Below are 16,586 nucleotides of genomic sequence, written 5' to 3'. Positions count from 1 at the left end.
GGGTTGACCATATATCTACTCCTAACGCCAACACTAGAAGTAGCCGGGGATCATTCCTACGTTGATTCTAGATGACACGCGCCAGCCGGAGAATCTAGCTACCCCTAGTAGAGGAAAACAAAAGACCTTTCTTGCCTCCAGAGAAGGGGACCCCAAAGCTGGATAGAAGCCCCCCACAAATAATGACGGTGAGGTAAGAGGAAATGACAAACACAGAAATGAACCAGGTTTAGCACAGAGAGGCCCGCTTACTGATAGCAGAATAAAGAAAGGTAACTTATATGGTCAACAAAAACCCTATCAAAATCCACACTGGAAATTCAAGAACCCCCGAACCGTCTAACGGTCCGGGGGGAGAACACCAGCCCCCTAGAGCTTCCAGCAAAGGTCAGGATATAGATTTGGAACAAGCTGGACAAAAATACAAAACCAAAACAAATAGCAAAAAGCAAAAGGCAGACTTAGCTGATATAACTGGAACCAGGATCAGTAGACAAGAGCACAGCAGACTAGCTCTGATAACTACGTTGCCAGGCATTGAACTGAAGGTCCAGGGAGCTTATATAGCAACACCCCTAACTAACGACCCAGGTGCGGATAAAAGGAATGACAGAAAAACCAGAGTCAAAAAACTAGCAACCACTAGAGGGAGCAAAAAGCAAATTCACAACAGGGGCGGGATTATGTGTGGTGATGTGGTGGGGGCGGGATTGTGTGTGGTGGTGTGGTGGGGGGGCAGGAATATGTGTGGTGATGTGGTGGGGGGCGGGATTGTGTGTGGTGGCGGGGCGGGATTATGTGTGGTGATGGGGTGGGGGGCGGGATTGTGTGTGGTGATGTGGGGGCGGCATTATGTGTGGTGATGTGGTGGGGGGAGGGATTATGTGTGGTGGGGGGGCGGTATTATGTGTGGTAATGGGGTGGGGGGCGGGATTATGTGTGGTGATGTGGGAACCGGGATTATGTGTGGTGATGTGGTGGGGGCGTGATTATGTGTAGTAATGTAGTGGGGGGGCGGGATGGTGTGTGGTGGTGTGGTGGGGGGCGGGATTGTGTGGTGATGTGGGGGTGGAGCTACTGTGCAGGGGGCGGGATTAGCGAGTAATCACGATGCCACTTATATATATACAGTATATAGATGTTTGATGTTCGCAATATATTCCTTATGGGACATCCATGGAACTTTTTTAAATTATGGATAAATACATTTTATTTTTTATATGAGTACCTACAGGTACAGTATATCCCGCTGGATTTTCTCCACGTGTGCATTTCCAACCACAGTTGCTCGGCTTCCTTCCTTCCATGCGGGATCAGATGAGTAGTAACATGGACAGGTGAGCCGACTTGTTTTTCATATTAAATAAAGAAGGCTGCAGACAGGATCTTATCATGTATCTCTGTATACAGGGAGCTCCCCCTAGTGGTGGCTGCAGACAGGATTTTATCATGTACCTCTGTATACAGGGAGCTCCCCCTAGTGGTGGCTGCAGACAGGATCTTATCATGTATCTCTGTATACAGGGAGCTCCCCCTAGTGGTGGCTGCAGACAGGATCTTATCATGTATCTCTGTATACAGGGAGCTCCCCCTAGTGGTGGCTGCAGACAGGATCTTATCATGTATCTCTGTATACAGGGAGCTCCCCCTAGTGGTGTCTGCAGACAGGATCTTATCATGTATCTCTGTATACAGGGAGCTCCCCCTAGTGGTGTCTGCAGACAGGATCTTATCATGTATCTCTGTATACAGGGAGCTCCCCCTAGTGGTGGCTGCAGACAGGATCTTATCATGTATCTCTGTATACAGGGAGCTCCCCCTAGTGGTGGCCGCAGACAGGATCTTATCATGTATCTCTGTATACAGGGAGCTCCCCCTAGTGGTGACTGCAGACAGGATATTATCATCTATCTCTGTATACAGGGAGCTCCCCCTAGTGGTGGCTGCAGACAGGATCTTATCATGTATCTCTGTATACAGGGAGCTCCCCCTAGTGGTGGCTGCAGACAGGATCTTATCATGTATCTCTGTATACAGGGAGCTCCCCCTAGTGGTGGCTGCAGACAGGATCTTATCATGTATCTCTGTATACAATAAGCTCCCCCTAGTGGTGGCTGCAGACAGAATCTTATCATGTATCTCTGTATACAGGGAGCTCCCCCTAGTGGTGGCTGCAGACAGGATCTTATCATGTATCTCTGTATACAGGGAGCTCCCCCTAGTGGTGGCCGCAGACAGGATCTTATCATGTATCTCTGTATACAGGGAGCTCCCCCTAGTGGTGGCTGCAGACAGGATCTTAACATGTATCTCTGTATACAGGGAGCTCCCCCTAGTGGTGGCCGCAGACAGGATCTTATCATGTATCTCTGTATACAGGGAGCTCCCCCTAGTGGTGGCTGCAGACAGGATATTATCATCTATCTGTATACAGGGAGCTCCCCCTAGTGGTGGCTGCAGACAGGATCTTATCATGTATCTCTGTATACAATGAGCTCCCCCTAGTGGTGGCTGCAGACAGAATCTTATCATGTATCTCTGTATACAGGGAGCTCCCCCTAGTGGTGACTGCAGACAGGATCTTATCATGTATCTCTGTATACAGGTAGCTCCCCCTAGTGGTGGCTGCAGACAGGATATTATCATCTATCTCTGTATACAGGGAGCTCCCCCTAGTGGTGGCTGCAGACAGGATATTATCATGCATCTCTGTATACAGGGAGCTCCCCCTAGTGGTGGCTGCAGACAGGATCTTATCATGTATCTCTGTATACAGGGAGCTCCCCCTAGTGGTGGCTGCAGACAGGATCTTATCATGCATCTCTGTATACAGGGAGCTCCCCCTAGTGGTGGCTGCAGACAGGATCTTATCATGCATCTCTGTATACAGGGAGCTCCCCCTAGTGGTGGCTGCAGACAGGTTCTTATCATGCATCTCTGTATACAGGGAGCTCCCCCTAGTGGTGGCTGCAGACAGGTTCTTATCGTGTATCTCTGTATAAAGGGAGCTCCCCCTAGTGGTGGCCGCAGACAGGATCTTATCATGTATCTCTGTATACAGGGAGCTCCCCCTAGTGGTGGCTGCAGACAGGATCTTATCATGTATCTCTGTATACAGGGAGCTCCCCCTAGCGGTGGCCGCAGACAGGATCTTATCATGTATCTCTGTATACAGGGAGCTCCCCCTAGTGGTGGCTGCAGACAGGATCTTATCATGTATCTCTGTATACAGGGAGCTCCCCCTAGTGGTGGCCGCAGACAGGATCTTATCATGTATCTCTGTATACAGGGAGCTCCTCCTAGTGGTGGCTGCAGACAGGATCTTATCATGTATCTCTGTATACAGGGAGCTTGTATCTCTGTATACAGGGAGCTCCCCCTAGTGGTGGCTGCAGACAGGATCTTATCTTGTATCTCTGTATACAGGGAGCTTGTATCTCTGTATACAGGGAGCTCCCCCTAGTGGTGGCTGCAGACAGGATATTATCATCTATCTCTGTATACAGGGAGCTCCCCCTAGTGGTGGCTGCAGACAGGATCTTATCATGTATCTCTGTATACAGGGAGCTCCCCCTACTGGTGGCTGCAGACAGGATCTTATCATGTATCTCTGTATACAGGGAGCTCCCCCTAGTGGTGGCTGCAGACAGGATATTATCATCTATCTCTGTATACAGGGAGCTCCCCCTAGTGGTGGCTGCAGACAGGATATTATCATGCATCTCTGTATACAGGGAGCTCCCCCTAGTGGTGGCTGCAGACAGGATCTTATCATGTATCTCTGTATACAGGGAGCTCCCCCTAGTGGTGGCTGCAGACAGGATCTTATCATGCATCTCTGTATACAGGGAGCTCCCCCTAGTGGTGGCTGCAGACAGGATCTTATCATGCATCTCTGTATACAGGGAGCTCCCCCTAGTGGTGGCTGCAGACAGGTTCTTATCGTGTATCTCTGTATAAAGGGAGCTCCCCCTAGTGGTGGCTGCAGACAGGATCTTATCATGTATCTCTGTATACAGGGAGCTCCCCCTAGTGGTGGCTGCAGACAGGATCTTATCATGTATCTCTGTATACAGGGAGCTCCCCCTAGTGGTGACTGCAGACAGGATCTTATCATGTATCTCTGTATACAGGGAGCTCCCCCTAGTGGTGGCTGCAGACAGGATCTTATCATGTATCTCTGTATACAGGGAGCTCCCCCTAGTGGTGGCTGCAGACAGGATCTTATCATGCATCTCTGTATACAGGGAGCTCCCCCTAGTGGTGGCTGCAGACAGGATCTTATCATGTATCTCTGTATACAGGGAGCTCCCCCTAGTGGTGGCTGCAGACAGGATCTTATCATGTATCTCTGTATACAGGGAGCTCCCCCTAGTGGTGGCTGCAGACAGGATCTTATCATGTATCTCTGTATACAGGGAGCTCCCCTAGTGGTGACTGCAGACAGTATCTTATCATGTATCTCTGTATACAGGGAGCTCCCCCTAGTGGTGGCTGCAGACAGGATCTTATCATGTATCTCTGTATACAGGGAGCTCCCCCTAGTGGTGACTGCAGACAGGATCTTATCATGTATCTCTGTATACAGGGAGCTCCCCCTAGTGGTGGCTGCAGACAGGATCTTATCATGTATCTCTGTATACAGGGAGCTCCCCCTAGTGGTGGCTGCAGACAGGATCTTATCATGTATCTCTGTATACAGGGAGCTCCCCCTAGTGGTGGCTGCAGACAGGATCTTATCATGTATCTCTGTATACAGGGAGCTCCCCCTAGTGGTGGCTGCAGACAGGATCTTATCATGCATCTCTGTATACAGGGAGCTCCCCCTAGTGGTGACTGCAGACAGGATCTTATTATGTATCTCTGTATACAGGGAGCTCCCCCTAGTGGTGGCTGCAGACAGGCAGAATTACTTGGTGGTCTATATGAGACAGAACTATGACAGCTGCAGATATATTAGATGGGTGGGCGCAGACTGTTAGATCGGGTAGTTGGTGTTGACCCTGGACACTCGCTGTACAGATTGGACCTTGACCATTGTCTCCAGTGCCCAGTTATGTGTGGGACAGTGCTCTACCGGCTGTTTCCCTACATTACACGGACACAGCGTGTGGACGGGTTGCTGGGGAGGATTCGGGGAACGCCGCTGGTTACAGCATCGGGGGCTCAGATGGTATTTTATAAATCTCTGGTAAGTGAAGCGGTGGGTTGCCTTCTGTGCCGCACATCCCATTACAAGGACGTTACATCCGCACTTATTATTCTGCTAATGTTTCTCCAGTTGGCTGGAAATTGTCCCGACTGCAATAATGTAAATTACAAATGCAGCAAAAGTGGAAGCTTAAAGGGAAACTCCGGTAAATAGGCCAAGTTCTCGAATAAGAGTCACAGTGTAAATAGGTCGATGAAAATCATGGCGCTGAGTGATACATTGTTGCACATGAGCACAATACGTTTCCATCAGATGGCGCTCTGCATTAATGATGATCCCAAGTCAGAAATACGCATTGTTTTGGGGTCCACATACTGACAAAACAAGAGGTGATGAATAACTCCAAAGAGGAACATTCCCCCAAACTGTAGCAGCGGCCATAGTGGTGGTCACCCAGCTTTCCCAGGAACATTATATGCATGGTCCAGACACAGTAGTGCGTGGCTGCCAGTCTGTGCTAATAACATTGGGGGTCAAGTTTAACAACACGTCCTTTCTGCATTAGGGTCCGCAGCAGCAAATCCCGCACCCCAGATGCACATGTCAGATCCGCAGCGTCAAGGAATTCACGTTGTGGATTTTTTAAAGAAATTGGATAAAATTTCAGAAAATTCTGTTACATATCGGACCCCTGTGACTGTCCCCTATATCGGACCCCCACAGTCGCCCGCACTCACCTTCACATTTCTCCAGGATGTGCACAGTTTCTCCCAGTTCCAGAGTTAACCCTTGAGGTACCGATCCACGGAAACTAGATATGACTGAAAGAAAGAGACAAGACAGATTATAGCAGAGCTGACACGGTGGTGCGGAGGTCACTACATCATTACTATGTCCCCCGTCACAGCTCCGGGGTCACCGTGGTGTGATCTGTACTGAACATGGAGGAGAGCAAGTAACCGTCCATGCATGGAAGAATGTGTGGTCACAGTGTGCAAGTACCACAGCACAGCCTCGCATCAGTGTGACAGCGGGTGTATGGTCACCGCGCACAGCCTCGCATCAGTGTGACAGCGGGTGTATGGTCACCGTGCACAGCCTCGTATCAGTGTGACAGCGGGTGTATCGTCACCGTGCACAGCCTCGTATCAGTGTGACAGTGGGTGTATGGTCACCGTGCACAGCCTCGTATCAGTGTGACAGCGGGTGTATCGTCACCGTGCACAGCCTCGCATCAGTGTGACAGCGGGTGTATCGTCACCGCGCACAGCCTCGTATCAGTGTGACAGCGGGTGTATCGTCACCGTGCACAGCCTCGTATCAGTGTGACAGCGGGTGTATGGTCACCGTGCACAGCCTCGCATCAGTGTGACAGCGGGTGTATCGTCACCGCGCACAGCCTCGTATCAGTGTGACAGCGGGTGTATCGTCACCGTGCACAGCCTCGTATCAGTGTGACAGCGGGTGTATCGTCACCGTGCACAGCCTCGTATCAGTGTGACAGCGGGTGTATCGTCACCGGGCACAGCCTCGTATCAGTGTGACAGCGGGTGTATCGTCACCGGGCACAGCCTCGTATCAGTGTGACAGCGGGTGTATGGTCACCGTGCACAGCCTCGTATCAGTGTGACAGCGGGTGTATCGTCACCGTGCACAGCCTCGTATCAGTGTGACAGCGGGTGTATCGTCACCGTGCACAGCCTCGTATCAGTGTGACAGCGGGTGTATCGTCACCGTGCACAGCCTCGTATCAGTGTGACAGCGGGTGTATCGTCACCGGGCACAGCCTCGTATCAGTGTGACAGCGGGTGTATCGTCACCGGGCACAGCCTCGTATCAGTGTGACAGCGGGTGTATCGTCACCGCGCACAGCCTCGTATCAGTGTGACAGCGGGTGTATCGTCACCGCGCACAGCCTCGTATCAGTGTGACAGCGGGTGTATCGTCACCGCGCACAGCCTCGTATCAGTGTGACAGTGGGTGTATCGTCACCGCGCACAGCCTCGTGTCAGTGTGACAGTGGGTGTATCGTCACCGTGCACAGCCTCGTATCAGTGTGACAGTGGGTGTATCGTCACCGCGCACAGCCTCGTATCAGTGTGACAGCGGGTGTATCGTCACCGTGCACAGCCTCGTATCAGTGTGACAGCGGGTGTATCGTCACCGCGCACAGCCTCGTATCAGTGTGACAGCGGGTGTATCGTCACCGTGCACAGCCTCGTATCAGTGTGACAGCGGGTGTATCGTCAACGTGCACAGCCTCGTATCAGTGTGACAGTGGGTGTATCGTCACCGCGCACAGCCTCGTATCAGTGTGACAGCGGGTGTATGGTCACCGTGCACAGCCTCGTATCAGTGTGACAGCGGGTGTATCGTCACCGTGCACAGCCTCGTATCAGTGTGACAGCGGGTGTATCGGGAGACCCTCTTGAGTTGTTGGAATGTGACCCCTGGGAGAGAGACCCTCTGTGTTGTCAGGCTGTGACCCTGGGAGGGAGACCCTCTGTGTTGTCAGGCTGTGACCCTGGGAGGGAGACCCTCTGTGTTGTCGGGCTGTGACCCCTGGGAGGGAGACCCTCTGTGTTGTTGGGCCGTGACCCTGGGAGGAAGACCCTCTGTGTTGTCGGGTCGTGACCCTGGGAGGGAGACCCTCTGTGTTGTCGGGCCATGACCCCTGGGAGGGAGACCCTCTGTGTTGTCGGGCCGTGTTGACCAGCCGCCAGAGACATCTATAACCTTGGAACCATTCTTGCGTCTGCACAGTCTGTAGATGGAGTGCGTCAGCGCCATCTCTCCCCCTGTGACAGGCTGGCAGGGAGCGCTCGCTCACTCTGCAGTACTAACCCTCTCAGTGCCGCCTGCCAGGAACCTGCTGCCGTAACCGGCTCCTAGCCGCACCGAGCCTCCGCCGAGGCAATCACATCATCCCGCGCTCCCCAAGACAACGGCTCTCAGGATGCAGAGCGGACCCCAACAGTACCAGAAACACACTGCAAAGACCACCGACATTACCAAACCGCCCGACCCTGGAACCATCACAGGGCCCCAACCTCAGGGACCCCGGGACAGAAATGGCTGTGGGGGGGGGGGGGAGGTGTGGATTCATCATCATAAATCCCAGAGACACTACAACTCCCAGCATGCACTGAGCCACGACTGCTATCCGGAACGTTCCTCCGCAGAGTGGCCCCGGGGTCCGGCCCCAGATATTCAGCAAGATCCAGTTAGTTATAAAATGACCTAATTAGCGGCAGAATGAGCGCAGGACGGCGCCGACCTACATTCTGTACATCGGCTCCGGAATAGGAGCAAAACTCTAAGCATCCGCGAGTCTACAACTCCCAGCATGCACAGCACATCCTGCATATAGCGCCTCCACATGGTGGAGCGGGGTAGTACACCTACTGGATGCCTGTGGCAGCGCCCCCTGGGGGTTGTAGTCACTATGTATCGATTGTGCCCAGCTGTGCTGTGAGGCCATGATGGGGGCTGTAGTTGGTTGTAGTCCCAGTAGTGACAGTCACAATCCCGACCACTTCCCTGCGGCCGCCGCTGTACGCTCCGCGTTACGAAGCCGCGTGACAGTGAGAGAAGCAATGGCGCAGATCTGCAGGCGTCTGTGGACGTTTCTATGTAAATGTCCTTGAAGAGAGGCCGTCAGTGACCGCCTCGCACCCCCCGCACCGCTGCAGTCACCGCCGCAGCGAACACCCACACACTGCTGCACCGCCGCAGCCACCGCCGACCCAAGGGGACAGCGCAGCACCATGTCCGGGTCCTAATAGTGGTGATGTGGACCCCGGGACAAGCCCTCCACATCCAGAGGGAAGAACCGGCTCCGAGACCCCTGAATGAGGGCGGCCCTGTAATAACGGTCTCTACACAGGTCCCGCACAACGGCACTCAGGTCCAGCATCCAATACTACAGCAAGTCTGATAATCCGGCAAGGAACCACCCAGGACGCGGTAATGAAGGCACAGAGGGGGATTCTATGAGCGCCTGATAATCTGGAATATATGATAAAGTATTCAGTAATGCCCATTAATCCAGAATGTCTGATAATCCAGCACAGTCAGGTCCACGTTACAGAATACTGTGTCTATGAAGGATGAAAGTCTCCAGAATAACGCAGCCGAGAGGAGCGACACACAACCGGGTCAAGGGGCCCAGCAGACCCGCACTACCGTGGGAAGACGAGAATCAGCGCAGAAACGGGGCACCCGCCCCCCAACATGGACATCAGCCCCTACAGATCTGACACTTCTCACAGCTGAGGGTTTGTTACAATGTCTCCGCCCTCCTGTCCTTAAAGTTTGTTACAATGTGTCCAGTCTCCATTTCCCCCCCAACTTCAGACTGAAACATTGTAACAAGCCCCCAGCTGCGAGAAGTGTTGTGATATTTAAAGGCATTTGGCCTCTGGTGGTAAATAAGAATCTCCCCAATCACTGACGGGAAGAGGAGACCTCGCTGGCTAATGACTTTATCCCGGGAATTACTAGTCATGCGATTCCCCGCACACGCCTCCGTCTCTGACATTATATACCCAGGGAAGGATTCCGGATAATTGCCCAGATTAAGGCGGCGCGGGCCGGGAGGGGACTGCTCCCTATCTGCACATTCGCTGCCTCCTCACCCACATGCACAGCCGAGGTTTCCGTGAATTAAGGTCAGACAAAGCCCGGAGAGCGCGGCAGGAGGGGCTGTCATCGGCGGGCAAGAGGGCCATTATCCGCGGGGCAGGAGGGGCCGTCGTCTGCGGAGCAGGAGGGGCCGCCGTCCACGGGGCAGGAGGGGCCGCCGTCCGCGGGGCAGGAGGGGACGTCAACCGCGGGGCAGGAGGGGCCGTCGTCCGCGGAGCAGGAGGGGACGTCAACCGCGGGGCAGGAGGGGCCGTTGTCCGCGGGGCAGGAGGGGACGTCAACCGTGGGGCAGGAGGGGCCGTTGTCCGCGGGGCAGGAGGGGCCGTTGTCCGCGGGGCAGAAGGGGCAGCCATCAGTGGGGCAGAAGGGGCAGCCATCAGTGGGGAAGGAGGGGACGTCAACCGCGGGGCAGGAGGGGCAGCCATCAGCGGGGCAGGAGGGGCCGTTGTCCGCGGGGCAGGAGGGGCCGTCGTCCGCGGAGCAGGAGGGGACATCAACCGCGGGGCAGGAGGGGCCGTTGTCCGCAGGGCAGGAGGGGACGTCAACCGCGGGGCAGGAGGGGCCGTTGTCCGCGGGGCAGAAGGGGCAGCCATCAGTGGGGCAGAAGGGGCAGCCATCAGTGGGGAAGTAGGGGACGTCAACCGCGGGGCAGGAGGGGCAGCCATCAGCGGGGCAGGAGGGGCTGCCATCCGTGGGGCAGGAGGGGCCATTGTCCGCGGGGCAGGAGGGGCCGTCGTCCGCGGGGCAGGAGGGGCCGTCGTCCGCGGGGCAGGAGGGGCCGTCGTCCGCGGGGCAGGAGGGGCCGTTGTCCGCGGGGCAGGAGGGGCAGCCATCAGCGGGGAAGGAGGGGACGTCAACCGCGGGGCAGCCATCTGTCGGCAGGATTATCTATTGCTGATTTGATAACAATCACTGTCCAGTGTCTCCTGCACAGACATAATCCGGCAGCTGGGGCTGGATGGTGCCAGGGGGCTGCACCGGTACCCCAGAGCTTTACCCGGCCAGTGAGGTCATATCTGTATGATAGGGGGCGCAGGGGAACATTCCCAGTGGGGCCCTAGCAGGACGGGGTACCCGGTGGTAGAATTTGGTGCCAGTTATCCTTGTGATTGACCGCTGCACCCCCCAGCCGGCACCGGTGACCCCTCCTGCTGTGCCAGTGGCCGGACAGGAGACGCCTGCAGCGCTGTCTCGCACGTCTCCGCCATCGTGATGTCAGTGCTTGCTCAGCATCTCCACAGATGCTCTCAGTGTAGACCCCGGGGACACAGGACAGCAGCGCGCGCTCCGCACTCGCGCCATCAGCAGCAGATGTGACACTGACGATGCAGAAGTGGTAAAGAGGCGACGAAGGAGCCACCGAGGAGTCAGCTGCAGCGGGGCCCAATCCTTCGGCCAGAAGAGTCCACACAAGTCATCTTACTTGTCGCACACTAGGCGGATGGGAAGATCCTGGCAGACGACGCTCAGCACTGGCGGCAGAACATGATGCTCCGCAGTGGCGGTGGAATATGACGCTCCGCAGTGGCGGTGGAATCTGATGCTCCGCATCGGCGGTAGAATCTGGCGCTCCGCACTGGCGGTGGAACCTGATGCTCGGCAGTGGCGGTGGAACCTGATGCTCGGCAGTGGCGGTGGAACCTGATGCTCAGCAGTGGCGGTGGAACCTGATGCTCGGCAGTGGCGGTGGAACCTGACGCTCCAGCGCCCAATGACCCCATCACATTAATGGGCCAGTGATACTTCATAGCTGTGTAATGAAATCTGCACATCTCTAGTCCTGGAAACAAGTTTCTATTCACTAACAGCAAGCAGAGATCTCAAAATGAGGAAGAATTGACACAATTAAGCTTTTATCCTGTAAATTGTCACAAATATAGTACTGGTGCCCCAGGACGCTCCGCCCCTTTATCGTCCGCAGCGGGATGGGTGGCAGCGGTGAGTGGTCCGCAGCTTTTCATTTGCTCAGAGCTTTCAGCACAGATTAGCCTAATTAGATCGCCTTTACAACAAAGCCGCGGCCCTGCCCCTCCCCCACCACCAAGCCGAAATCCTGCGCCGAACCGGCGGGGGCCACAGACATAAGGCCTCACCTGACCCCCGACCACAAAACCACCAATAAGCCGACAGATCGCTCCATCATCAATCCCCTATCTGCAGCTCACACTCCGCAGGTTTCTGTTGCTCCTTTCTGGATGTGACGTCTCGTTATAAATCCTCATTAAACAAGACATCTCTCGCTCTCTATATCTAGATAGGACAAGTCTCTTATGACCCCTCTCTCCGCATTTCTCCTGTCTCTGACTCTCTTCTAGATATCTCCTTTCACTGGCTCATTAGGATCATGCTTCAAGCTCTCTTATTCTAGACAAAATCTCTCACTGCTCTGTACATACGACCCGTCTCTCACTGCTCTCTAGATACCACCCGTCTCACTGCTCTCTAGATACGACCCGTCTCACTGCTCTCCAGATACGGCCCGTCTCTCACTGCTCTCTAGATATGACCCGGCTCTCACTGCTCTCTAGATACCACCCGTCTCACTGCTCTCTAGATACCACCCGTCTCACTGCTCTCTAGATACCACCCGTCTCACTGCTCTCTAGATACGACCCGTCTCACTGCTCTCCAGATACGGCCCGTCTCTCACTGCTCTCTAGATATGACCCGTCTCTCACTGCTCTCTAGATACGACCCGTCTCACTGCTCTCTAGATACCACCCGTCTCACTGCTCTCTAGATACCACCCGTCTCACTGCTCTCTAGATACGACCCGTCTCACTGCTCTCTAGACACGACCCGTCTCACTGCTCTCTAGATACGACCCGTCTCACTGCTCTCTAGATACCACCCGTCTCACTGCTCTCTAGACACGACCCGTCTCACTGCTCTCTAGATATGACCCGACTCTCACTGCTCTCTAGACACGACCCGTCTCACTGCTCTCTAGACACGACCCGTCTCACTGCTCTCTAGACACGACCCGACTCTCACTGCTCTCTAGATATGACCCGACTCTCACTGCTCTCTAGACACGACCCGTCTCACTGCTCTCTAGACACGACCCGTCTCACTGCTCTCTAGACACGACCCGTCTCACTGCTCTCTAGACACGACCCGTCTCACTGCTCTCTAGATATGACCCGACTCTCACTGCTCTCTATACGACCCGTCTCTCACTGCTCTCTAGATACGACCCGGCTCTCACTGCTCTCCAGATATGACATGTCTATCAAGCCCATTATTTCTAGATATGACTCTCCTCCCCATCTTTCAAGCTCTCTGGAGAACTATCGCTTTAGCTCTCATCTTCTAGGTATGACCTATCTTTCTATCTCTCCCCTTTACACAGTCCCGTGTTTCTCTATTTCTAGGTTAGACTTGTCTCTAGCTCTCCTAGATATGATGCCTGCCTCTATTACTCCTCTCTAGATAGAAACATGTCTCTCTAGCTCTTAATTCTATATAACTCAATTAGATTCTATCTAAATATTTATTTATTTTGCTCACTTACATAGCGCCATTAATTCCACAGCTTTACAGCCCACTACATCGCTGTCCCCATTCGGGCTCACTATGTACATTCTCTAACAGTCTTTGGAACGTTGGAGGAAACCGGAGAATCCAGAGAAAACCCACGGAAGCACAGGGAGAACATACAGACTGCTTTCAGATGTCGTCCTTGGCGGGATTCAACCCATGACCCCAGCGCTACAAAGCAACAGTGTTAACCACTGAACCACCTCTGCCCTATATATTATACAGCGTTGACCACTGGGCCACTGTGCTGCCCTTTATATAGTACAGTGCTAACCAATGAGCCACCATGTTGTCCTATATATTTTAGTGCTCATCATTGAGCTACCACGCTGCCCTATATATGGCACAGTACTAACCACTGAGCCACCACGCTGCTATATATATATATATATATATATATATATATATATATATATATATATATAGCACAGCGCTCACCACTAAGCCACCATGTAGCCCAATATATTGTACAGTGCTAACCACTGAGCCACCATAGTGACTTCTGTAGATAGGCCTTTCTAGCGCTCAATTTCTAGGTATTAGTTTCTCTAGTGCACGGTTTCTAGATATGACCCATCCCCCGAGCTCTGCATTATATTTTTTAAGTATTATCTTTCAAACTCTCTTTTCAAGATAACACCCGTCTCCATAGCTTTCATTTTCCAGATATGACCCATTTGTCTCACTCTACATCTCACAAGTTTTTTTTCTCCAAAGTCAACATCTATGATTCTTCTCAAGTCATCTCTCTCGTGTCTATCAATCTCTAGATATGAGCTGTCTCTCTACTACTACACATGTAACTCTAGATACGACCCCGTCTCGCTAGATACGCCCCAGTTTCTCCATTTCTCGATATGTGCCGCCTCTCTACTTCTACATACAGTCTCTCCACATCTAGATTTGAGCGGTCTCCTTTCCATTTCTAGATGAAACCCTCTTCTCTCCTTTTCTGGATACAAGCCATCTCTCTCTCCCCCATGTCCCAGATACGAGCCGCCTCTCCTTTTCCAGACACGAGCTGCCTCTCCTTTTCCAGACACGAGCCGCCTCTCCTTTCCCAGATAAAAGCCGCCTCTCCTTTTCCAGACACGAGCTGCCTCTCCTTTTCCAGACACGAGCCGCCTCTCCTTTCCCAGATAAAAGCCGCCTCTCCTTTTCCAGACACGAGCTGCCTCTCCTTTTCCAGACACGAGCCGCCTCTCCTTTTCCAGACACGAGCCGCCTCTCCTTTTCCAGACACGAGCCGCCTCTCCTTTCACAGATCCGAGACGCCTCTCCTTTCACAGATACGAGACACCTCTTTTCCAGACACGAGCCGCCTCTCCTTTCCCAGACACGAGCCGCCTCTCCTTTCTCAGACACGAGCCGCCTCTCCTTTCTCAGACACGAGCCGCCTCTCCTTTTCCAGATACGATCCGCCTCTCCTTTTCCAGGTGCGAACCGCCTCTCCTTTTCCAGATATGAGCCGCCTCTCCTTTTCCAGATATGAACCGCCTCTCCTTTTCCAGATATGAACCGCCTCTCCTTTTCCAGACACGAACCGCCTCTCCTTTTCCAGATATGAGCCGCCTCTCCTTTTCCAGGTGCGAACCGCCTCTCCTTTTCCAGATACGATCGCCTCTCCTTTTCCAGGTGCGAACCGCCTCTCCTTTTCCAGATATGAGCAGCCTCTCCTTTTCCAGATATGAGCCGCCTCTCCTTTTCCAGATATGAACCGCCTCTCCTTTTCCAGATACGAGCCGCCTCTCCTTTTCCAGATATGAGCAGCCTCTCCTTTTCCAGACACGAGCCGCCTCTCCTTTTCCAGATATGAGCAGCCTCTCCTTTTCCAGATATGAGCCGCCTCTCCTTTTCCAGATATGAACCGCCTCTCCTTTTCCAGATACGAGCCGCCTCTCCTTTTCCAGATATGAGCCGCCTCTCCTTTTCCAGACACGAACCGCCTCTCCTTTTCCAGATATGAGCAGCCTCTCCTTTTCCAGACACGAGCCGCCTCTCCTTTTCCAGACACGAGCCGCCTCTCCTTTTCCAGATATGAGCCGCCTCTCCTTTTCCAGACACGAGCCGCCTCTCCTTTTCCAGATATGAGCAGCCTCTCCTATTCCAGATATGAGCCGCCTCTCCTATTCCAGATATGAGCCGCCTCTCCTTTTCCAGATATGAGCCGCCTCTCCTTTTCCAGATATGAGCAGCCTCTCCTTTTCCAGATATGAGCAGCCTCTCCTTTTCCAGATACGAGCCGCCTCTCCTTTTCCAGATACGAGCCGCCTCTCTTTTTCCAGACACGAGCCGCCTCTCCTATTCCAGATATGAGCAGCCTCTCCTATTCCAGATATGAGCAGCCTCTCCTTTTCCAGATATGAGCCGCCTCTCCTTTTCCAGATATGAGCCGCCTCTCCTTTTCCAGATACGAGCCGCCTCTCCTTTTCCAGATACGAGCAGCCTCTCCTTTTCCAGATACGAGCCCCCTCTCTTTTTCTAGAGACCTGATAAGATCATGTGAGGGATTTTGGGGCATTTCATCACAAACCCTTCATTAATCCGTCTGCGTTGGATGAATGGCGCCTGATTAATCTGCAGCTTCTCATCTTTCAGCAATAACTTAGTGATCAGCTGATAATTACTATGCATTTATGTTAATTACAGAGATGCAGGAGCACCCGGCACTGTCAGCGCCGGTCACGCACTGGTTAAGAGGCCGCACATAATGGCGCAGATATAAATAGTGCACGTTTCCAAGACAAACTCATTATTCCCGCACACGGTCTCGATCTGACATCTGACTGTGGAAGATCAGTAATGACCCCCACGACCCTGCAGTGGTACTGTGGAAGATCAGTAATGACCCTGCGGCCCCCGGACCTGCAGTGGTGCTGTGGAAGATCAGTAATGACCCCCGCGACCCCCGGACCTGCAGTGGTGCTATGGAGGATCAGTAATGACCCCACGGCCCCCAGACCTGCAGTGGTGCTGTGGAAGATCAGTAATCACCCCGCGGCCCCCGGACCTGCAGTGGTGCTGTGGAAGATCAGTAATGACCCCCGCGACCCCCGGACCTGCAGTGGTGCTATGGAGGATCAGTAATGACCCCACGGCCCCCGGACCTGCAGTGGTGCTGTGGAAGATCAGTAATGACCCCCGCGACCCCCGGACCTGCAGTGGTGCTATGGAAGATCAGTAATGACCCCACGGCCCCCAGACCTGCAGTGGTGCTGTGGAAGATCAGTAATCACCCCGCGGCCCCCGG

At 53.6% G+C, this 16,586-nt stretch overlaps 1 protein-coding gene across 4 annotated transcripts in view; it reads right to left on the bottom strand.

Moving 5' to 3' along the window:
* Positions 1 to 16,586, bottom strand: part of DOCK3 (dedicator of cytokinesis 3) — a 300,167-nt gene that overhangs the window by 261,225 nt on the left and 22,356 nt on the right. For 3 of the 4 annotated variants that reach the window (XM_077277042.1, XM_077277043.1, XM_077277041.1), the window contains exon 2: positions 5,890 to 5,973. In XM_077277042.1, the coding sequence (XP_077133157.1) occupies positions 5,890 to 5,973 (84 nt within the window). Of the gene's footprint in view, positions 1 to 5,889; positions 5,975 to 16,586 lie in introns of those variants that run through there. The other variant, XM_077277045.1, reaches the window with a different exon arrangement.

Source organism: Ranitomeya variabilis, chromosome 8 (genome assembly GCF_051348905.1).
Source record: "Ranitomeya variabilis isolate aRanVar5 chromosome 8, aRanVar5.hap1, whole genome shotgun sequence".
Taxonomy (NCBI): Eukaryota; Metazoa; Chordata; class Amphibia; order Anura; family Dendrobatidae; genus Ranitomeya; species Ranitomeya variabilis.
The sequence above is the reverse complement of the archived record's forward strand: the minus strand, read 5'-3'. Positions and strand labels throughout refer to the sequence as shown.